This window comes from Neoarius graeffei, chromosome 6, assembly GCF_027579695.1.
Source record: "Neoarius graeffei isolate fNeoGra1 chromosome 6, fNeoGra1.pri, whole genome shotgun sequence".
Lineage (NCBI taxonomy): Eukaryota > Metazoa > Chordata > Actinopteri > Siluriformes > Ariidae > Neoarius > Neoarius graeffei.
In genome coordinates this window covers 23,270,577-23,295,254 of record NC_083574.1, presented here as the reverse complement: position 1 = coordinate 23,295,254, position 24,678 = coordinate 23,270,577, and the positions used below count along the sequence as shown (strand labels likewise).

The following is a 24,678-nucleotide window of genomic DNA, read 5'->3' as shown; positions in this document are numbered from 1 at the left end:
AGTCAACTTATTCAATTCAACAGTGGAACGTAAAAAATATATAAATATAAATAAATAAAACAACAATCAAACAAAACCACTCACAACAAAAACAATAAATAAAATACAATCTATGGCTCTTAACAATTGCACTTAAGTAAATATTAACTTGGCACAGGGTAATAAAAAGACAGACATTCTTTTCGTCACAGGCAACATTCTGCCAATCCAGTTTCGAGCATTTCCAGCGTTATGGACGTGACACTTGAACTCAAAATGGCAACAAATGACCCAGTGCATGTTTTATTGTCTCCCAGTATTTAAACAGGTGTTGCATATTTTAAGGCTGTACCATACTGGAGAAGTGATAGAACAAGAACAATTCCCATAGTACATCTAGGGCATGCCAGAAAATGCCAATAAAAGATGCGTTATGGATGTGACAGAAAAAGTATCACTTTTCTTGAGTGACTGTACATTTTTATCAAACTCTGTGAAATTGTAAACCTAATGTCGAAATGGAGATATCCATTTGATAGAGGGGTCCAAGGTGAATATTAAAAAATCTTTGTTTAAAATATTTTGTATTTCATGCAGAGTTTCGGAAGGAAAAGTCAGCGTTATGGATGTGACGAAATTCCGTTATGGATGTGACGCGTCTGAAATAGACATGGCGTATGTTTAGAAAATCAGCAATTTAACCACCATAACCCTTTGAAAAACTCTCTAAATATCAGCTAAAACTATCAAAGTTCTTAAATAATATTTAGAATGGCTATTGTTTTGCTGTTTTGTGGATTTTAGCATACATTTCTGTGGCTTGTGGCAATAATATAGAATTGTACATGATCAAAGTTGATTTTAGCTTGGGTTTTACATTATAAGAAAGAAAGACTGACAGTGACATATTAGGTTGGTTACAAATTGGTTCAACTTATTCACATCTGTAAAATACGGGCCTAGGTGATATCTCTGGGAGTGGTTTTGATGTATTACATGTTGCTTTAATTTTGCATGGTGAGGTTGACATTTACATGGAATTGTCCTTTCTCAAAGATTAGTACCCAGATAAACAAAAAGTGCAAAGTAACAACGTATTGCCAGCTGTCATTTGGATAAAAGAAACAACAATTAGAACGAGGTAACATGTAAGCAAGGGCGTAGGTTTGGTATTAACATTGGTGGGGACATAAACCCAATGTCAACCCACAGTGGCGCCAACTTCAGGTCAACATTAGAGGGTCACAATATTTTGCTCAGTTGTGTTCCACCAAAAGAGTATCCATCATCTCTCCAAAGTCCAGACTTTTAAAATTTGAAGTTCAGAACCATAGTAATTCATGAATAATAATAATAATAATAATAATAATAATAATTTGATTAATTGCAAATCTTGCATGTGATAATTAACTCATTCTACCAATTTGCAAATGTGTTTTACAAGCTAATAACACATTGACTGTCGGGAAGGAGTATGTTCCTTTCCCACATAAATGAAAGTAAAATACATATGGAGCCTTAAACACTGTGTTCCATTAGGCTGGCAGGGGGAGTAGGCTATCTTCTGTGTGATATTTAACTAGTTATAGAATGCTAGTTTAAGCTGATATGTGATTGATCTAACGGTAAAACAGGACGAGGTCTCTAGAACTTTTTTTGACACGTTGAAAGGTTACAATTTCACTTGGCAACGGAATGTATCTGAATTCTGATTGGTTGTTGTTATATTATTGCCCTTTTGTTGTCTTCTTGAGCCCAGAGTGGAGAGGGGAGGGAGAGGAGGGAGTGACAGGGTTCTACAGAGTAAAAGTTCTTAGCCTACTACTTTCAAATGAACCCCCTCGAAAACCAAATCAGTTCAGCGTATGTATGTACTTGGTATGTGACGTTTTCAAAAGAGAGGCGGGAGAAACCAAAAATTCCTGATCAAGAAGGCGGAGGCTGTTATGCTTATTACGTGAAAATGTTTTATTTGATTAAAAGGTGTCTGGGCCACAAACAATGTCCACATCACCATTGGATTGCTGTTTAGGTGTGTCATGTTACACGATCTTGGTCAGGGTTCTGCAGGTCTTAACTGAAGCACTTCAAATTAAGGGTTAGCGAGCTGCTAAAGTTTGCAGGCACTTCACAAGCAAGACTAGGTGCAATATTAGCCAACATTAGCACAATTTGATATGATTTAATAATGTCTTTGTGACCTTAATGAACACCAGTTGTTGCCAGTACCAAGTCGGATTGTTATTTGCATGCCACACAAACTTAGAAAACAGTCATATTCGTATGATGTCGTCGTTTTTACACACTGAATATATGAACTGTTGTTAACTGATTCATTTTACAAGCTAATCTAATGTTACATTCCTCAAGGACAGTTTGCTAGCTAGAAGCCGGTCACTGCACTGCAACTGCACTTGCTAATTGACATGCTTGCTTGCTGTTTTCGCGACCACGCCCCCAGAGCGAATCTTCATGAACGAATTTTGTGTGGTGTTTTGCCCAGTGGAAACCTACAGTAACCATTTGTGTACTGCGCACGGAGTGTAATTTTTTTTCTTCAAATCATTAATATTGGTAGGGACATATCAGCCGTCGTTTGTTATTGGTAGGGACACGTCCATACCATCCATGCCCAATTCTACGCCTATGGTCTGTGCAATGGAGCAACGTGTTGTTGTCTTTTTCCCCATTCAGTGGATACCCTGGCTGGATAACTGTTGTCCTGGCTCAGGTCTTATTTAACTGATCGCTATCAGTATGTTGATGTAAATGGTGATTTTTCTAGACATACTGAGGTAAAGTTTGGTGTTCCACAAGGTTCTGTATATACATGTTACCTCTGGGTAGTGCTGTCAAGCAATTAAAATATTTAATCGCGATTAATGTCGCGACTGTCATAGTTAACTCGCGATTAATCGCAATTTAATCACACATTTTTGTCACATGAAAAACCATTGTAATTCTCTTATCAGCATAAAAAAGTGAATGGGCTTGCTCACCGTTCGAACTACGGGGGTACTCGGGGGATCCGAGATCCCCTGAAACAGACATGAGATTCCTTGAAAACATGATTTGGGAAATGTTGGGGGGTCTCTAAAATATTGGCAAAATGATGTTTATTGGCATAGCAATCGTGTGTAACGGGAAGTATTTGCATATCCGAAGTGAGCGCGCGATGGAGATCCGCGCTCTGAGACAAGCGCAAGCACCCCCCCCCCCAAGGGAAAAAAAGGGACCCCCCCGAAAATATCAGCATAGTTCGAACACTGGTTGTACCAATGTTTTTTTTTTTATTGCAGAGCATAACATGTCTTGTCACAGCCACTGCAAAGTCGGGCTGGAGCCGCCGATGGGAAAACAAAACCTAAGCCGAGCACCGTGGCTCTTCGGGGGAGGGCAGAGGACTCTGGCTGTGCGGGGCGTGGCATTACAGTCTAGCTGCTATCGTTTTTCTAAGCAAAGTCTCTGTTCCAAGTTCCTGGCAGTTTCAAAAGCTTATGAAAAACCTACATCATGTCACAGAGCGTTAATCTCGCGATAAAAAAAATTATCGCCGTTAAAATTGAGTCAAGTTAACACGTTAATAACGCGACATTTTTGACAGCACTACCTCTGGGTGATATTATTCGTAAACATTGGATTAGTTTCCACTGTTATGCTGATGACACACAGTTGTATGTTTCTGCAAAACCTGATGAGAGATACCAGCTTAATAGAATTGAGAAATGTGTAAAGGACATTAGACACTGGATGCTTATTAACTTCCTTCTTCTTAACTCTGACAAGACTGAGGTACTTGTACTAGGACCACATGCAGCTAGAAGTAAGTTTTCTGATCACACAGTAACTCTGGATGGCCTTTCTGTTTCTTCACGTGCAGCAGTAAAAGACTTTGGAGTGATTATTGACCCCAATCTTTCATTCGGAACTCACATTGATAACATTACCCGGATAGCTTTCTTTCATCTCAGAAATATTACTAAGATAAGAAATTTAAATGTCACTACATGACGCGGAAAAACTAGTTCATGGCTTTGTTACAACCAGGTTGGATTATTCTAATGCCTTACTGTCTGGATGTTCCAATAAGTGCATAAACAAGCTCCAGTTAGTTCAAAATGCAGCAGCAAGAGTCCTTACTAGAACTAGAAAATATGACCACATCACCCCTGTCTTATCCACACTGCATTGGCTCCCAATCAAATTTCGCATTGATAAAATACTACTATTGACCTTTAAAGCAGTGAATGGTCTCGCACCACAGTACCTGAGCGAACTTCTGGTCCTCTATGACCCGCCACGCCTACTTAGATCAAAAGGTTCAGGCTCTTTGCTGGTACCTCGTATAGTGAAGGCTACATCAGGGGGCAGAGCCTTTTTTTTTACAAAGCCCCACAGTTATGGAACAGCCTTCCAAGTAATGTTCGGGAATCAGACACAGTCTCAGCGTTTAAGTCTCGGCTGAAAACATATCTGTTTAGTCAAGCCTTTTGTTAATGGTGTTTATGAGGTAAAGGTGTGAATCTGGAGGGTCCTCAGACAGGAGTGTTTTGTTAAATTGGGATGTATGGATGCTGTCAGTCCCCCACTTGCTTGCTCACTCAAGTTTGTTGACGGTGTAGTGGCTGGCTGCTTTATGTCCTGGGACTCCCTCATGCCTGTGTTACCTTCTGGCTCTCCCCTTTTAGTTATGCTGTCATAGTTAGTTGCCGGAGTCCCTGCTTGTACTCAGTGCAATATGTATACAGTTCTTACTTATTCAGGTGACATTGGGCATACCTAACAACCTGTGTTTTCTCTCTCCCCCCCCAAATCTGTCCCTCTGAGTTACATGTTGGTCCTGGGATTGAGATGCTGACCTCCTCTGCTCCTCGGACCTGCCTGATCCATCCTGGTGCCCTGTGTCTGGTTGGAGTCTCATCGCATCGCTCCTGTGAAGGACGGCCCCATGTGAACAATTGAAAGTCACACCTGGAGGACGCTCCGGACTCTTACAGTAATGCTTTTATGGCTGAGGACTACAGTTGACTTGCTAACTTTAGGACTGCAGCTGTCATGCACTCAAGTTTCCATCAATGAAGAGTTTATAACATCAACGAAACTGACTTCATGTTAAAACTGTTAAATGTTATAGTCATGTTGTCTGTTATTGCCCAAATGAGGATGGGTTCCTTTTTGAGTCTGGTTCCTCTCAAGGTTTCTTCCTCATGTCGTCTGAGGGAGTTTTTCCTTGCCACTATTGCCACAGGCTTGCTCATTGGGGATAGATTAGGGATAAAATTAGCTCGTGTTTTAAGTCTTTCAAATTCTGTAAAGCTGCTTTGCGACAATGCTTACTGTTATAAGCGCTATACAAATAAACTTGACTTGACTGTTGCATGCTGGGAGGCCCCGCCTCTGACAGAGAGTCGCGTGAGACGACAGAAAACAGCGCGGTGTTTTATTCAGTTAATGGGTCAAGCTAATACTTTGGCGACTTCCCATGTACAGCGCGTAAATGCCAAAATCGCGGTAAAAAAAAAATAAAAAATTACCGAGTTAATTTTCATTTACCATACGATAAGTCGGTATATCAAATATCAAGACAGGCCTAGGTATGCCACTTTGAATGTTGAAAAATTGGGCTAATTTTGGTTAACTGATCTACATAAAAATAAAGGAAAACAATCAGACAAAGTCTGACCACTTTCCTTGAAAGCTACCCTTCTAAATGTTAGACCTAAATCTTTTGGCATCGCTCAATAAAATAAAAAGGAGGTACCAGTAATTTAAAGTCCAAGAACATGATGCCAACTAATGTATTAATTAATCACCAATTAATTAGTTAATTAAAACTAATTAATTAACAATTAATTACAAGCTCAGCATGAACCAAAAATGGTCATAACTTCCTTACTACTTGGAATTTTTAAACAAAATTTTCACCATTCAATAGATGAATGCCCTTGTCAAAATATTCAATCATCGTCTCATCATTTTTATAAGCTTGACTGTAAAATCAATTGTAAACAACATAACCTACCACAAAAATAAATAAATGCATGATGAGTAATATAAATCAATCAACTGAGCCATTTCAATGGAAACTCCAGCCAGATTTCTACGACTTCTGCCCAGACATCCAATTTGTATGAACCTCAAAAACTGTGATGATGCTTCAAATTACATGAAAATAACAAGTGATACAGACAATTATATTAACTAACAAATAAAAATGAGATTTGACACTATTAAACACTTATAGTGCGTCAGTGACTTTAATGAACCAAAGATTCGGCAACTTCACTCATACTTCTACATCCATCTACAAAAAAAATGAAAGACGAAGTGAGGGAGCATTTTGTGGACTACGTCATCAATACAGATGTACTCTAGGTAGCCCTAAAATTCTCTACTTCCACATACCCATAATGCCTTGCACCTTGGGGGGGGGGGGGGGGGGTGTAACCAGGCCTTATATTTGCTTAGTAAGTCAGATAACCTCAGTCATTTCTTCGAATTCACATGGCGGAAAACAACTTTTCCTGATTTAAAGTTTTATAGAATACCTAAAGAAGTTAAGCGTTGAAATGCGTGGTTAGACAGAATTCGTGGTCAAAATTTTACACCGACAGACAGCACGCGACTGTGTTCTGTACACTTCAGTGGTGGAGTAAAGTCTGCTGATCCACGTCACAAAGTCTACAACCCCTCTGTCTTTGTGTTTAGTCATATAAAGTGCGAAAACCGAAAAACACGGACAAGTCAAAGAACTGAAAGGACAACTTTATTGAAGGATCAACTCCCCAAACAAAGTGCAAACAATGCAGTGCAAGTAAGCTTACATGTACTTCCCCCTTTAGGGTTTATATACATAGATCAAATGTAGTATTTGACCCTGTAGTCCTAAAAGCTTCCTCTAACAGCCCAAAGACTGTCGTAATCTGGTAGCATATGAGCTCTAGGAAAATCAGAGTGAAGGAAATCAAAATCAACTTAAACTTAAAAAAGAAATTTGACAATTCTGCTGTGTTTATAGCACTTACTTGACTGAGTGAATTCCTTGCTTGTGTTCCCATGCATGAAGCATTTTGTATTTTCTTACGGCTTTCTCATCATAACCAGCACCCAGCAAAAATGATTTCACTGTGGATTTTTCTACGATCAGTGTTGATCTTTCAAAGCTCTTCTGCCAATCTTTTAACTTCTGCAGGTAAGTAATTGTTGGAATGCCCGTGCTGACGGACGAAAAAGGCTGCTAACTGTCACCCAAAGGAGAGATGTTCAAAGTGTTCGATACGATATTTACAAGTGCTTTTTTACCGATTGATTTCTCAAAGTCCACAGAAAAGACTTTGTAGATTTCTTTAAGCTTTGGTTTAGTTAGTTTTGACACTTCTTTGAAGGCTTTAGGGAGATTTAAATTCGAAAGATTACTGTCAGTGTGCGACAGCATGATGTTTAGTTTGTTTATATTTTAGTTACCCCCCAAGGCACAAAGCATTATAGGTAATGTGAATGTAGTCAATACAGCTTAAATTAAGCCACGGTAGTGCATGTGATCCAAGCCCAATCAGCAGCAGTGAACCAGGTGATCAGTGATGATGACGCTCTTATCCAGAGCGACATACAACATACCCAGAGCAGCCTGGGGTTAGGTGCCTTGCTCAAATGCACTTCAGCCATTCCTGCTGGTCGAGGGAATCGAACCAGTGACCTTTGCTGTACTGTGTCCCAAAGCTGCTTCTCTAACCATTAGACCATGGCTTCCCCTAATATACCTCCATACCTAATATTTCAGTATAGTCCTCGCTACAGAACCAAAAGTCGAGGTGAAGCTGGACCTGATCCAACCCTAACTCTATCCCATGAGATGCTCTGCAACACAAAACAAATACACTTTCCCATCCAGAAACACACAGAGTCATCGGTCTCCTATGACCTTTGGTTCTGCAGCAAGGGGTACTTAAAGGTCATCGGCAATGGTCGTAGGTGAAACTTATGCCGCTTTTCCACTACAAACGCGGCTGAGTCGGGCTGAGCCGTGCCGTGCTGAGTCGGGCTGAGCGGGGCTGTTGGAGTTGCATTTCGACTACAACCGCGCTGAACCGTGCTGGCTGGAAGTGGGTGGACACATTGGGTGGAGTTAGCGAAAGTGGGTGGACGTCAGGTGATGTCGTTAAGCAGCGCAAACAGTGACATCAGTGAGCTTTTAAGCGGTAGTCTCACGACCCGGATAGTAAACAATAAACATGGAGGACATGGAGTCCTTAGTGTTGCTGGTCTTGGTGCTGTGGCTTGTTGTCACCGACAACGCGCACAGATACTGGCAAGAGCGTATAGATGAGGTGAGGCGCATAAGGCTTCAGAAATTCTTGTAATTCGTAATTCTTCTTCTTCCGGGTTTGCGGTGTTTACAGATCCCAGCGTGCTCGCGGGGCGTGTGTGGGCATGTGAGGACACTCATCCTCACCAATCAGTGCACAGGGGAGTGTCTGCTCACGCCCCCAGCCTCACTTGGCACGGCTTGGCTCGCTTCAGCCCCACTCCAAAACGGTGCGAGTTTTAGGGGCTAAGTAGGGCTGAAGCGAGCTGAGTCGTGCTGGTTTTTGGTAGTCGAAACGCGAGCCGTGTCGGGCTGAAGTGAGCTGAAGCGAGCTGAAGTGAGCTGAAAAAGGGCAGTGGAAAAGGGCCTATAGAATATCAACTTTATTGTCTAGAAGAACGACCCAAAAAGCAAATTCAATCTTCCTAGTGTCTAATTTGCGCCCTAAAATTGAATAAAACGGTTATTGTTTTGCCCAATTTCCGAAGGTTTGTTTACATCTCACTTATGCGCACTTTCACTGCCAGGGGACAGTCATCATGATGTCATTTATGCAAAACAGACCGGGAGCAGTTCTGTGTTTACCTGCGAACCGAGCACACATGTACAGACTTTGGTTGTGAGAGGTTGTGTAAAATGTCTGAAAGCGATAGCAATTTTGAAGCAGGAACTCTCCAAATTAAATATCGAGAGGTGAAACCATATATGTATGAACCCATGGCCGTTGCGAAGCAATCGGTGAATGTGGCTCACTGGTTTGACCGTGCAGCCTCGGAATTGGACAGCGACTCGGTCGACTCTGATCGCGGTGACCCCGGACCTCAACAAGACTTGCGCCCAAACGATTTATCCTGGTAGTTATGATAAATTCCTACCTTCATCGTAATACTAAATAAGAGCCCTTTTGAAGAATAATTAAACCGCCCTCCCTAGTGGATATAGGTAACGACTACTTGACAGTGCGCCGGTAGGCCACATTAGCCTGCCATCCATGGCATTATACTATTTATAGCCTACTCTAAGCGAGGAAATATCCCTTTGTCTCATTTCCACAATGATTGTACAGGATCCCTCAGGATTCTTGACTTGTCAATTGCAAGCAAAAGTAAAAATGTAAAAATGTTTCTTCCGGAAAAAGCCAATCCATTCTCTCTGCCTCTCACGGAAAAAGGTAAAAACTTCTTCCTGAACCGGTCCCGCTGTTACAGTTCACTGCACAACAATAAGGCATGGTTTTTCTTTGGAAATTCCTGAATGCACGTCTGCACTCAAGCCAAACGGCAATGTAAGTAAACGGAAGTGGACTCAACTCAAGCGGTTTGTTTGACTTAAATGACGTCACGTGCCGAGTGGTCACGAAAATAGCCAAACAGAAATTCGTCGCAATCCGCACTAACTTATTTTACTTATTAACAATGCTTCTTGGGACCAGAAGAAAATTACAGAGGGTTTTTTAACATATAAAGTTTCAAATGTGCATAAAATTAAAACCGTTGCCTATGAGCTTTAAATATTTCACTCTCTCTGGAAAAAGGATTTGAAATGCCAAGACTTAATCTCATACTGAACCTCTAGTATTTGTTTGTGCTTGTATTACTACAGGAGACTGAAACAAGGACACTACAATTGACAACACTGGTCTTTAAACACTGGCAAATAAAAATTCCTTTCCCTTATCCTGCTCAGCTGTTCAAATATAAACAGAAACAGGATCCGGTATTGCCGTGATCTAGTCCTGCTATCCGTACTCTGTTCCTTACTTCCAACATGTCTTCTTTATTCATGTCCAGTACACATGCCATATGCATGTTTTCTCCAAAGGATTTAATCATTTATCATTTGCTTGAATCTCAATTAACGCTTGCTCTCCTGCTGGTAGTGATGTAACGTGCATCAAAAGATTCACATCTTTTATGGTTCGGAATGGTTAGGAAAAAAAATCGAATGTAGATGATCAGCCAAGATGCCATTATTTTCCTTAATTCTTTGTTTGCAATCATGTAACTTTTTTCCTCCTGGTTCACTTCCAGTTTCCAAGTGATGGGCAACAATCAAAGATGGCGTCCAAGCCAAGTACGCATCCATCATCATCGTCATCTTGTGGAAAACACACATTTTTTTCTTGATATCTCGATTTTACTTTTGGTTCTAGCCTGTTAACATAGTCAGATGTAGAATTACATCTGACTATGTTAACGGGCTAGAACCAAAAGTAAAATCGAGATATCAAGAAAAAAATATATTTATGCAATGGATTGGACCCCTACAGCTTTTCAAGTGATTTCAACAACTTTCCAAACATACAGTTTCTGGACATTTCCAATTATCTAGTAGTCCAAACATCATTTGACATGAAGAATCAAATGAAAGTTTTCAAAAATCTTAAAGGAACAGTCCACCGTACTTCCATAATGAAATATGTTCTTTTCTGAATTGAGACGAGCTTATCCGTACCTCTCCGAGCTTTGCGCGACCTCCCAGTCAGTCAAACGCGCTGTTACTCCTGTTTACTCCTGTTAGCAATGTAGCTAGGCTCAGTATGGCCAACAGTATTTTTTGGGGCTATAGTTAGATGCGACCAAACTCTTCCACGTTTTTCCTGTTTACATAGGTTTATATGACCAGTGACATGAAACAAAGTTCAGTTAAAAAAATTGAAACGTGGCGATTTTCTATGCTATGGAAAGTCCAGACTATAATGACAGGCGTACTAACACCTTCTGCGCGCTTCGACAGCGCATTGATACCGTCACTCAGGAGTGACGGTATCAATGCGCTGTCGAAGCGCGCAGAAGATCGCAGGCAAGCTGGAGCCTATCCCAGCTGACTACGGGCGAAAGGCGGGGTACACCCTGGACAAGTCGCCAGGTCATCACAGGGCTGACACATAGACACAGACAACCATTCACATTCATACCTACGGTCAATTTAGAGTCACCACTTAACCTAACCTGCATGTCTTTGGACTGTGGGGAAAACCGGAGCACCCGGAGGAAACCCACGTGGGCACGGGGAGAACGTGCAAACTCCGCACAGAAAGGCCCTCGCCGGCCACGGGGCTCAAACCCGGGCCTTCTTGCTGTGAGGCGACAGCGCTAACCACTACACCACCGTGCCGCCAAATACATAAACAATCGAGTTTCAATCAAAGCAGACCTACAAACTAGTTTCATCAACGGTTTGTTTTACAACATCCAAAATGTAAGAAAACTCATTTAACATTAGAAGCTTTGATTTTAGATCCATAAAGTTGATGTCCACACCTTTAACAAAATGATCGCTGCAAACACGAGCCTGTGGATTCTCGATTCCTTTCAAACACAGTGAAAGGTTTACGAGCCATTTTTCACTGCGTCTTTTTGAGATATTTTTAGTTCTTGCACCGTCGTGCACAACTTCTTTTGGTATCCTATAATACATCTTGTCTTTTTCTCAATTTGATCGGTTTGAACATCCAAATACAGAGCAAAAATCTGGCACATTTGGAGGCGAGACACAAGACTGTAAACATGTTTACAGTCGCTGCAAAGCGACTGTAAAAATTTCCCTGCCCGTCAGCTGGAAAATGGAATACATAATGAGGCAGATCACTACTGGAAGTGACGTCTATTGCACACAAAGAATTTTGCACTAAAACTACAAGTCTAATGTAGCTGTAACAATGAATGGAAGTCTATCTGACCCAAAATCTTTTCTTGTAAATACATACTTTTAAACTACATAACCCCATTTTTTTTAAACAGCACAGATTTCGTCCACATTCACACATTTGTGATTACTGTGGAAATTTTAGGGGGCGGGGCCTATGGGGCATATTGTAAAAATGTCTTGGTTTACTGTACACATCTTTTTGGCTTGAAAACGAAACAAAACTCATCTCATTATCTCTAGCCGCTTTATCCTTCTACAGGGTCACAGGCAAGCTGGAGCCTATCCCAGCTGACTACGGGCGAAAGGCGGGGTACACCCTGGACAAGTCGCCAGGTCATCACAGGGCTGACACATAGACACAGACAACCATTCATACTCACATTCACACCTACGGTCAATTTAGAGTCACCAGTTAACCTAACCTGCATGTCTTTGGACTGTGGGGGAAACCGGAGCACCCGGAGGAAACCCACGCGGACACGGGGAGAACATGCAAACTCCACACAGAAAGGCCCTCGCCGACCCCGGGGCTCGAACCCAGGACCTTCTTGCTGTGAGGCGACAGCGCTAACCACTACACCACCGTGCCGCCCCGAAACAAAACTAAAGAAGCAAAACAGCTAGCAAACATTTCTTGGCTGACTGACTCCTTTTAAAGTGAAAATTGTGTACATTTGTTTTTTTCACCAATCTATCCCTTTAAAATAGCCCTCATCTCATCTCTTCTTCATTCCCTCACCTTTGGCCTCTTCCATGTGACTTTGCCGATGCGGTTGCCTTGGTAGAAGAGCGAACGATCCTCGGCGGGGAACAGCGGGTCCTCAAACAACCTCCTGTTCTGCTGGCACTGTTGCCTCAGAGCAGCAAACTGTTGGTCCTCAAAGGGCTTGACTGAGGAGAACATTGTGAGCCTGTAACAACAACAGAGAGCAGAGAATGAAGAAGAGGAACCTGAGGTGTAAAACCGAATACACATACCTGGTTGACTGGGAAAACCCAAGGCTGAATTGTGGCAAACATGATGTTAAAATATTTCTATGTACTTTTGTGTTGGCTGACATTTTAGGTCAGGAGCCAGTTTAAAAAACATGGGTGATAAAAACAGTCGTTCTGCTGTTGTTGGATAGCTACCATTCTGTAGCAAAATGGACATAATCCTGGAGGCATCGTGGCTCAGGTGGATAAGGCGCCATACCATAAATCCGGGGACCCGGGTTCGATTCCGGCCCGAGGTCATTTCTCGATCCCTCCCCGTCTCTCTCTCCCACTCATTTCCTGTCTCTATACTGTCCTATCCAATAAAGGTGCAAAAAGCCCCCCCCCAAAAAAAATGGACATAATCCTGATTAATTCAGTTTGCCATCAGGTACCAGTTGTCTGTGATGCTCCTGTACCTCAGTCAGAGTGGACACTTTAAATGCAAGTTTATCTGTTCATTTTACTTTTGGACTTAACCAGATCTTAAAAGGTTACAACTTCACGTCTGACTGAGATACACGCAAAGCATATTTCAGTCCAAGAAAGACTGTGGTTATAAGTAAAATGCTTGGTTTGGATCGGTCACCAAGCAGGACAAGAACAGACTGCAACGGACAATAAGGTCTGCAGAGAAAATTATTGGTGTCAGCCTGCCCTCCATCCAAGACCTGTACTTGTCCAGAGTCAGGAAACAGGCAGGTAACATCTCTACAGACCCATCACACCCTGGTCACAAATTGTTTAAACTTCTCCCCTCTGGGAGATGCTACAGATCACTGTACGCCAAAACAACCAGACTGTTTCTGTGATGAACAGCTAAAACTGGACTCAAATATCAGTAACATCACCTGTGAAATATCTGCACACTCATACCGTCATTCTGTGCACACTGTATATTTATATTTACTAAGTCATCCTTGCACTATGCACCATTTTGCACCAAAAGATTCTACATGTACATAGCTTTTTGTTTTGTTTTTTGTCTATGCTTTTTTTATCTGTTTGTACTAAGAGAGCTAAGTGAAACCGGAGTCAAATTCCTCGTGTGTGTTCACATACCTGGCAATAAAAGTGATTCTGATTCTGAAATATGTCAAAATTTCAGCACATTAAAGTTTTTTCCAGGCTCCCACACATATTTTCTTATTCTATATCACCTCCTAACACTCCTGATCCAGCAAAAGCTGAAGTTGAGGCAAAAAAAAAAAAAATCCCAAACTTCAAGACATTTTCGACGATACATTACATATTATCGATTACAGTGGTACTTGAAAGTTTGTGAACCCTTTAGAATTTTCTATATTTCTGCATAAATATGACCTAAAACATCATCAGATTTTCACACAAGTCCTCAGAGTATATAAAGAGAACCCAGTTAAACAAATGAAACAAAAATATTATACTTGGTCATTTATTTATTGAGGAAAATGATCCAATATTGCATATCTGTGAGTGGCAAAAGTATGTGAACCTTTGCTTTCAGTATCTGGTGTGAGCCCCTTGTGCAGCAATAACTGCAACTAAACATTTCCGGTAACTGTTGATCAGTCCTGCACACCAGCTTGGAGGAATTTTAGCCCATTCCTCCGTACAGAACAGCATCAGCTCTGGGATGTTGGTGGGTTTCCTCACATGAACTGCTCACTTCAGGTCCTTCCACAAAATTTCGATTGAATTAGGGTCAGGACTTTGACTTGGCCATTCCAAAACATTAACTATTCTTCTTTAACCATTCTTTGGTAGAATGACTTGTGTGCTTAGGGTTGTTGTCTCACTGCATGACCCACCTTCTCTCGAGATTCAGTTCATGGACAGATGCCCTGACATTTTCCTTTAGAATTTGCTGGTATAATTCAGAATTCATTGTTCCATCAATGACGGCAAGCCGTCCTGGCCCAGATAAAGCAAAACAGGCCCAAACCATGATACTACCACCGCTATGTTTCACAGATGGGATAAGGTTCTTATGCTGGAATGCAGTCTTTTCCTTTCTCCAAACATAATGCTTCTCATTTACACCAAAAAGTTCTATTTTGGTCTCATCCGTCCACAAAACATTTTTCCAATAGCCTTCTGGCTTGTCCACATGATCTTTAGCAAACTGCAGACGAGCAGCAACGTTCTTTTTGGAGAGCAGTGGCTTTCTCCTTGCAACCCTGCCATGCACACCATTGTTGTTCAGTGTTCTCCTGATGGTGGACTCATGATCATTAACATTAGCCAATGTGAGAGAGGCCTTCAGTTGCTTAGAAGTTACCCTGGGGTCCTTTGTGACCTCGCCGACTATTACACACCTTGCGCTTGGAACGATCTTTGTTGGTCGACCACTCCTGGGGAGGGTAACAATGGTCTTGAATTTCCTCCATTTGTACACAATCTGTCTGACTGTGGATTGGTGGAGTCCAAACTCTTTGGAGATGGTTTTGTAACCTTTTCCAGCCTGATGAGCATCAACAACGCTTTTTCTGAGGTCCTCAGAAATCTCCTTTGTTCATGCCATGATATACGTCCACCAACATGTGTTGTGAAGATCAGACCTTGATAGATCCCTGTTCTTGAAATAAAACAGGGTGCCCACTCACACCTGATTATCATCACATTGATTGAAAACACCTGACTCTAATTTCACCTTCAAATTAACTGCTAATCCTAGAGGTTCACATACTTTTGCCACTCACAGATATGTAATATTGGATCATTTTCCTCAATAAATAAATGGCCAAGTATAATATTTTTGTCCCATTTGTTTAACTGGGTTCTCTTTATCTACTTTTAGGACTTGTGTGAAACTCTGATGATGTTTTAGGTCATATTTATGCAGAAATATAGAAAATTCTAAAGGGTTCACAAACTTTCAAGCACCACTGTATATTGTTTGAGAAGATAATGAAAGCTGATGAAAATGTTTCATTTAGGTCCTGAAGAGATAAACACTAATTGTATACACAGTTCAACAGCAGCCAGCTCCAGTGGTTTCTCTTTCACATTGCAGCTCTCAAAGGGCTTGAATGAAGAGAACATGCTGCTGCCTGCGCCAACAACACAAATAGCACAGAATGGAAGGGACCAAACTCAAATGCCGCTTTTCCACTACAAACGCGGCTGAGTCGGGCTGAGCCGTGCCGTGCTGAGTTGGGCTGAGTCGAGCTGAGCGGGGCTGTTGGAGTTGCATTTCGACTACAACCGCGCTGAACCGTGCTGGCTGGAAGTGGGTGGACACATTGGGTGGAGTTAGCAAAAGTGGGTGGACATCACGTGATGTCGTTAAGCAGCGCAAACAGTGACATCAGTGAGCTTTTAAGCGGTAGTCTCACGACCCGAATAGTAAACAATAAACATGGAGGACATGGAGTCGTTAGTGTTGCTGGTCTTGGTTCTGTGGCTTGTTGTCACCGACAACGCCAACAGATACTGGCAAGAGCGTATAGATGAGGCGAGGCGCATAAGGCTTCAGAAATTCTCGTAATTCGTAATTCTTCTTCTTCCGGGTTTACGGTGTTGACAGATCCCAGCGTGCTCGCGGGGCGTGTGTGGGCATGTGAGGACACTCCTCCTCACCAATCAGTGCACAGGGGAGTGTCTGCTCACGCCCCCAGCCTCACTCGGCTCGGTTTGGCTCGCTTCAGCCCCACTCCAAAACCATGCGAGTTTTAGGGGCTAAGCAGGGCTGAAGCGAGCCGAGTCGTGCCGTTCTTTGGTAGTCGAAATGCGAGCCATGTCGGGCTGAAGTGAGCTGAAGCGAGCTGAAGTGAGCTGAAAAAGGGTAGTGGAAAAGGGCCAAAAGAGATAACAGAGGAGGAACTCCAAATGGTGTGGCTGTTGAAGATTTCGCAGCTGGATGCCGTTTTACATATTGTAAGAGGAAACACAGGGCTGATTTACCATCCTGAATTTGTAGCTGTCCTGTGACAAGAGAAGACCTATAGAGGCTTTCCACTGTCACGTGACCCCATAGCAACGGTAACCCCATAGCAATGGGGCACACTTGTAGTGCTTCATTCAGATGAGTTAATTGTTATTGATCAGTATGGGAAGGTTTTGTTGCGTTTTTGGATGTGCAAATCGTTTTGAACGAAACAAAGACTTTTTTTTTAATTTACCAAAAGTAATTCATCATTGGGGGAAAAACTAGAGAGATTTCTAAACGTAGAAGGGAAACCAGGAAAAAACATTCAGCAGGACCCAGTGTCAAACAGAGAGGTCAAAAACCCGATGGTATACTCCATTTCTATGAAGGTAAGAATTAAAAAAAAAAAAAAAAATTCACAACTGCAGCAAGGTGCTCATTCTTATCCAGTGAAGTGCACAAGAGCATCAACACAGCCATTCAGCAAAGCCTAACCTTCACCAGGACTTAAAAAGTGTATTTACATTCAGGGATCCTTCAGAACGCGTTGTGAGCACACTTGGGACCCAGTCATTATGGGAAACACCTGATGCTGATTTGAGCGCAATAAGGACGCTGTTTTCACAGAGACTTTGTGAAGTATTCCGTCAGGTATGCAGTAGTAGACGGATCTAAGTGGAGGAAGAGTGTTTATTAGCAGGCATGATATTTACACAAACAAAACACAAGTGAAACTGAAAGCAGAGTCATAAACATGGCTAGAAATAAACATGACCGTGATAATGATAGTACTTCACAAAGTCTCTGTGTCCTTATATGCGCGTGCTGATTGTGCTCAAATCATCATCAGATGTTTCCCATAATGACTGGCTCCCAAGCACATGCACAACGCACTCCAAAGGATCCCCGAATGTAAATGCACTTTTTAAGTCCCAGTGAAGGTTAGGCTCTGCCGAACCGCTGTGTTGACGATCATGTTCACTTCACTGTATAAGAATGAGCACCTTGCTGCAGTTGTGATTTTTTTTTTTTTTAAATTCTCACCTTCGTGGAAATTAAGTGAGCATACCATCGGGTCTTTGACCTCTCCGTTCGACACGGTCATGCTGAGTTTTTCCTCCCATTTTCCCTTCTACATTTAGAAATGTCTCTAGTTTTTTACCCAGTGATGAATTATTTTTGGTAAATTTTAAAAATCTGACATCTTTGTTTCGTTCAGAACGTTTTGCACATCCAAAAACACAGCAAAACCTTCCCATACCAATCAATAACAACTAACTCATCTGATTGAAGCACTACAAGTGTGCCCTTTGTCATGGCAGTGTAGTTACCGTTGCTATGGGGTCACGTGACAGTGCAAAGCCTCTATACTTTTGGAAGAAGTGGTTTCTACAGGGTTCTTTGGTAATTAAGTGATAGGGACATACATATTACTAGGAAGTGTTCCCCCAGAGAGACAAACCAAAGAACACTTGTGAATTCTAGTTTGAACCTTTTTTCATAAGCATGGAAATAATAGGATGGATGGATGGATGGATGGATGGATGGATGGATGGATGGATGGATGGATGGATGGATGGATGGATGGATGGATGGATGGATGGATGGATGGATGGATGGATGGATGGATGGATGGATGGATGGATGGATGGATGGATGGATGGATGGATGGATGGATGGATGGATGGATGGATGGATGGAAAAAAGAAACAGCAAATGGAGAAAAACTGTCCCAAATCCAAGGCTTTCGGCTTGGCAGGAATCCTGTGGTTTTATTGCTGTGTTTTTAAATGTTATGTAGTTCTTTTTTATGTTGCCACTCGTTCCCATGTGTTTAGTTCCAGTAAGTTATGAAACACTGCGTAATAATCGAAACTGAAGCCCTACACACAGGACACTTCCTGTGTTTTGTGTGTAGCACTGGAGGCTTTTGTATCATCTATAAAAAGCAGCAAGCGAACATGTGGGGACGTCACGACAACAACTCGCTGACTTATTTCCTCAAATTGCCGGAATAGTAATGCCCAGAGTCAGAAAAACAGTCACCAACGATCATGTTACTCAAATGCACAGTAGGCCACTCCTTTTTACTTTGCTGCTTTTCAGTCTTCTCCTGCTGAAGTAGACTTGCAAAACCAGAACATAGGGGAGGAATCTACTCACAGCTACAGAAAAGCAAACACAGGCCTGTTGTGTGGGAGATTAGTCAGATGATGATGATTATGATGACGATAACTGCAAAGATCCGTCATCTGGCTAACCCTGTTTATGAATTCAATAATCACACTGACAATAAGCAGAGGCTCCCAGAAGTACATTAAGTATATGAACGGTCTGTAGAATGTAGGTTTTGCACTACATTTACCTTTATTTTGTACTATATTCATCTCATCTCATTATCTCTAGCCGCTTTATCCTTCTACAGGGTCGCAGGCAAGCTGGAGCCTATCCCAGCTGACTACGGGCGAAAGGCGGGGTACACCCTGGACAAGTCGCCAGGTCATCACAGGGCTTGTACTATATTGGGTTTTTTTATTTTATTTTGCACTACATTGCCTTTACTTTGTATTATTTGTTCCGCCTTATTTATTTATTTTTATTTGTAATTGGCATTCATGGTGGACAGTAAACTAAGAATTTCATTGTGCAAGAGGACATGTCCTTACTGTGCATATGACAAACACTTTGAACTTGAACGAGAAGGTTACATAATTGGTGGATTTGAGATGTTTCAACAGCTGTCTGGAATCAGGTAGAACCACAAGACAATGCAGTATAATTGTTGTGGTGTGTTAGCGGGTTTAAGAAAGAATGTGTCCATGTTTCAAAACATTAAAGGTTTTACGCTTGCTCTAAGTGGATCTTCCCATTCTAATATGATTGAGGCAACTGGCTGACTTGTTATCAAAGCCTTTATTTAGTTTCAATCTGAGCAAGAAAAAAAGCAGTACAATGAAACTAATGGAGAAGGGTTGGGAAACACTGCAGTAAATAATGTCAGACACACCTACAGTGGTGCTTGAAAGTTTGTGAACCCTTTAGATGTTTCTATATTTCTGCATAAATAGGACCTAAAACATCATCAGATTTTCACACAAGTCCTAAAAGTAGATAAAGAGAAGCCAGTTAAACAAATGAGACAAAAATATTATACTTGGTCATTTATTTATTGAGGAAAATGATCCAATATTACATATCTATGAGTGGCAAAAGTATGTGAACCTTTGCTTTCAGTATCTGGTGTGACCCCCTTGTGCAGCAATAACTGCAACTAAACGTTTGCGGTAACTGTTGATCAGTCCTGCACACGGCTTGGAGGAATTTTAGCCCATTCCTCCATACAGAACAGCATCAGCTCTGGGATGTTGGTGGGTTTCCTCACATGAACTGCTCACTTCAGGTCCTTCCACAAAATTTCGATTGAATTAGGGTCAGGACTTTGACTTGGCCATTCCAAAACATTAACTATTCTTCTTTAACCATTCTTTGGTAGAACGGCTTGCATGCTTAGGGTCGTCTTGCTGCATTACCCACCTTCTCTTGAGATTCAGTTCATGGACAGATGTCCTGGCATTTTCCTTTAGAATTCGCTGGTATAATTCAGAAGAATTCATTGTTCCATCAATGATGGCAAGCCGTCCTGGCCCAGATGCAGCAAAACAGGCCCAAACCATGATACTACCACCGCTATGTTTCACAGATGGGATAAGGTTCTTATGCTGGAATGCAGTGTTTTCCTTTCTCCAAACGTAACACTTCTCATTTAAACAAAAAAGTTCTATTTTGGTCTCATCTGTCCACAAAACATTTTTCCAATAGCCTTCTGGCTTGTCCACGTGATCTTTAGCAAACTGCAGACAAGCAGCAATATTCTTTTTGGAGAGCAGTGGCTTTCTCCTTGCAACACTGCCATGCACACCATTGTTGTTCAGTGTTCTCCTGATGGTGGACTCATGAACATTAAGATTAGCCAATGTGAGAGAGGCCTTCAGTTGCTTAGAAGTTACCCTGGGGTCCTTTGTGACCTCACTTACTATTACATGCCTTGCTCTTGGAGTGATCTTTGTTGGTCGACCACTCCTGGGGAGGGTCACAATGGTCTTGAATTTCCTCCATTTGTACACAAACTGTCTGACTGTGGATTGGTGGAGTCCAAACTGTGTGGAGATGGTTTTGTAACCTTTTCCAGCCTGATGAGCATTAACACTTTTTCTGAGGTCCTCAGAAATCTCCTTTGTTCGTGCCATGATACACATCCACAAATGTGTGTTGTGAAGATCAGACTTTGATAGATCCCTGTTCTTTAAATAAAACAGGGTGCCCACTCACACCTGATTGTCATCCCATTGATTGAAAACACCTGACTCTAATTTCACCTTCAAATTAACTGCTAATCCTAGAGGTTCACATAATTTTGCCACTCACAGATATGTAATATTGGATCATTTTCCTCAATAAATAAGTAACCAAGTATAATATTTTTGTCTCATTTGTTTAATTGGGTTCTCTTTATCTACTTTTAGGACTTGTGTGAAAATCTGATGATGTTTTAGGTCCTATTTATGCAGAAATATAGAAAAATCTAAAGGGTTCACAAACTTTCAAGCACCACTGTCCCTAACCTGTTATGTAACCTGTACAGACTGACAATCCAATCCAATTCATTAGAACATGCAGAAGGAATCAAGTTTAGCTGATGTACTTACAACCCCGATTCCAAAAAAGTTGGGACAAAGTCTCATCTCATCTCATTATCTCTAGCCGCTTTATCCTTCTACAGGGTCGCAGGCAAGCTGGAGCCTATCCCAGCTGACTATGGGGGAAAGGCGGGGTACACCCTGGACAAGTCGCCAGGTCATCACAGGGCTGACACATAGACACAGACAACCATTCACACTCACACCTACGGTCAATTTAGAGTCACTAGTTAACCTAACCTGCATGTCTTTGGACTGTGGGGGAAACCGGAGCACCCGGAGGAAACCCACGCGGACACGGGGAGAACATGCAAACTCCACACAGAAAGGCCCTCGCCGGCCCCGGGGCTCGAACCCAGGACCTTCTTGCTGTGAGGCGACAGCGCTAACCACTACACCACCGTGCCGCCCTGGGACAAAGTACAAATTGTAAATAAAAACGGAATGCAATAATTTACAAATCTCAAAAACTGATATTGTATTCACAATAGAACATAGACAACATATCAAATGTCGAAAGTGAGACATTTTGAAATTTCATGCCAAATATTGGCTCATTTGAAATTTCATGACAGCAACACATCTCAAAAAAGTTGGGACAGGGGCAATAAGAGGCTGGAAAAGTTAAAGGTACAAAAAAGGAACAGCTGGAGGCCAAATTGCAACTCATTAGGTCAGTTGGCAATAGGTCATTAACATGACTGGGTATAAAAAGAGCATCTTGGAGTGGCAGCGGCTCTCAGAAGTAAAGATGGGAAGAGGATCACCAATCCCCTTAATTCTGCGCCGACAAATAGTGGAGCAATATCAGAAAGGAGTTCGACAGTGTAAAATTGCAAAGAGTTTGAACATATCATCTACAGTGCATAATATCATCAAAAGATTCAGAGAATCTGGAAGAATCTCTGTGCGTAAGGGTCAAGGCCGGAAAACCATACTGGGTGCCCGTGATCTTCAGGCCCTTAGACGGCACTGCATCACATACAGGCATGCTTCTGTATTGGAAATCACAAAATGGGCTCAGGAATATTTCCAGAGAACATTATCTGTGAACACAATTCACCGTGCCATCCGCCGTTGCCAGCTAAAACTCTATAGTTCAAAGAAGAAGCCGTATCTAAACATGATCCAGAAGCGCAGACGTCTTCTCTGGGCCAAGGCTCATTTAAAATGGACTGTGGCAAAGTGGAAAACTGTTCTGTGGTCAGACGAATCAAAATTTGAAGTTCTTTATGGAAATCAGGGACGCCGTGTCATTCGGACTAAAGAGGAGAAGGACAACCCAAGTTGTTATCAGCGCTCAGTTCAGAAGCCTGCATCTCTGATGGTATGGGGTTGCATTAGTGTGTGTGGCATGGGCAGCTTACACATCTGGAAAGACACCATCAATGCTGAAAGGTATATCCAGGTTCTAGAGCAACATATGCTCCCATCCAGACGACGTCTCTTTCAGGGAAGACCTTGCATTTTCCAACATGACAATGCCAAACCACATACTGCATCAATTACAGCATCATGGCTGCATAGAAGAAGGGTCCGGGTACTGAACTGGCCAGCCTGCAGTCCAGATCTTTCACCCATAGAAAACATTTGGCGCATCATAAAACGGAAGATACGACAAAAAAGACCTAAGACAGTTGAGCAACTAGAATCCTACATTAGACAAGAATGGGTTAACGTTCCTATCCCTAAACTTGAGCAACTTGTCTCCTCAGTCCCCAGACGTTTAGACTGTTGTAAAGAGAAAAGGGGATGTCTCACAGTGGTAAACATGGCCTTGTCCCAATTTTGAGATGTGTTGTTGTCATGAAATTTAAAATCACCTAATTTTTCTCTTTAAATGATACATTTTCTCAGTTTAAACATTTGATATGTCATCTATGTTCTATTCTGAATAAAATATGGAATTTTGAAACTTCCACATCATTGCATTCCATTTTTATTTACAATTTGTACTTTGTCCCAACTTTTTTGGAATCGGGGTTGTATATTTACAAGCAAAAGTTATGCTTTTCAAGAAATCTGATGTGCAGAATGTACATATCATTAGAGCAGAAAAAAACCAGAGGGTTTTTTTTCAATCACATTTTTAATTCTTGTCCAGCTCTCAGTCACATCTGCCTGTAAATAAATGATGTTCGAGGCAGATTATCTGACCAGGTGTGTTAGGAACAGGAAGTGATCACAATCCCTGAGTGCTGGGTTTAAAACACTGCAGTTAAAATTCATATGATACTCAGATGTAAGCTATTTAGGGCTTAAAGAAACAAGTTTAATGACAAAACCAACTTCTTGGTAGGAAAGAAATAGTATCTATAGACACTAATAAAGCCTGTAGGTGCTGTTTGAATAGAAGGAATCAAAAGTTTTGCTCCCTCGTTAGAAGAAAAATGAACTGAAGCACATCTGTAAACACTTAAAGCAAATAGAAAGAGAGCACGCGCAGAGTGAAAACCCTAGTTCCCCCCCAGAGGCAGTGAACATCCTGTCAGCTTAAAAAGCTTGTCAGAAGTTTTCATTCTATTTTAATTTACCTGTCAAGCGTCCTCCGTCCCTAATGAGCCTCGTTTCTCCCCGGGGGACCTCACAGTGACGGCACACTCAGCAACACAGCGGTTCGCTTGCTTGGGTTTGTTTATGATTCTCCCCTCCTCCAGGCTCTCAGCTGGGCGGGGCCATTTTGTGGGGAAGCCGCTCTCCGTCCAAACACAACAGCCGTGCTAGTTTGAGCTGTGATTGGTCAAAACGCTCCCGCGCTGAAATTCCCTTTACTCTGATTGGTCAGAACAGTAAGCTCAATAACCCTTTATCATCTGAGACTTCAAGAAAAGGTTCATTCTTCCTTAGTAACTGCTTACACTAACGTATTTGGTGGTAATTTTAAAACCCCGAAAAACTTGAAGAAGACCAAAACTTGTTTGACCAAAAGTTCGTGGACACCTGCTTACCACACCTACACTGTATGTGCTTGTTGAACATCCCATCCAGATTTAGTTCCCTCTTTGCTGTTATAATAAGCTACACTCTTCTGGGAAGGCTTTCCACGAGATTTTGGAGTTTGGGATCTGTGCTCATTCAGCCTTGAGAGAATTAGTGAGGTCAGGTCATCACCGATGTAGGGCGAGGAGGCCTGGTGTGTAGTTGGCGTTCCAACTTATCCAACACAAAAGTCTTCAATGAGGTTGAGGTCAGGGTTCTGTGCAGACCACTCAGGTTCTTCT

At 41.9% G+C, this 24,678-nt stretch overlaps 1 protein-coding gene across 1 annotated transcript in view; it reads right to left on the bottom strand.

Annotated features, from left to right (window-relative positions):
- The window catches only part of capn5a (calpain 5a), an 84,706-nt gene extending 60,595 nt beyond the window's left edge, over nt 1-24,111 (bottom strand). Inside the window, exons 1-2 of the mRNA XM_060923459.1 lie at nt 23,992-24,111; nt 12,675-12,846 (exon numbers count right to left, since the gene is read on the bottom strand). Of these exons, the coding sequence (XP_060779442.1) occupies nt 12,675-12,839 (165 nt within the window). The 5' untranslated portion in view covers nt 12,840-12,846; nt 23,992-24,111. The remainder of the gene's footprint in view (nt 1-12,674; nt 12,847-23,991) is intronic.
- Nucleotides 24,112-24,678: the final 567 nt, after the last annotated feature.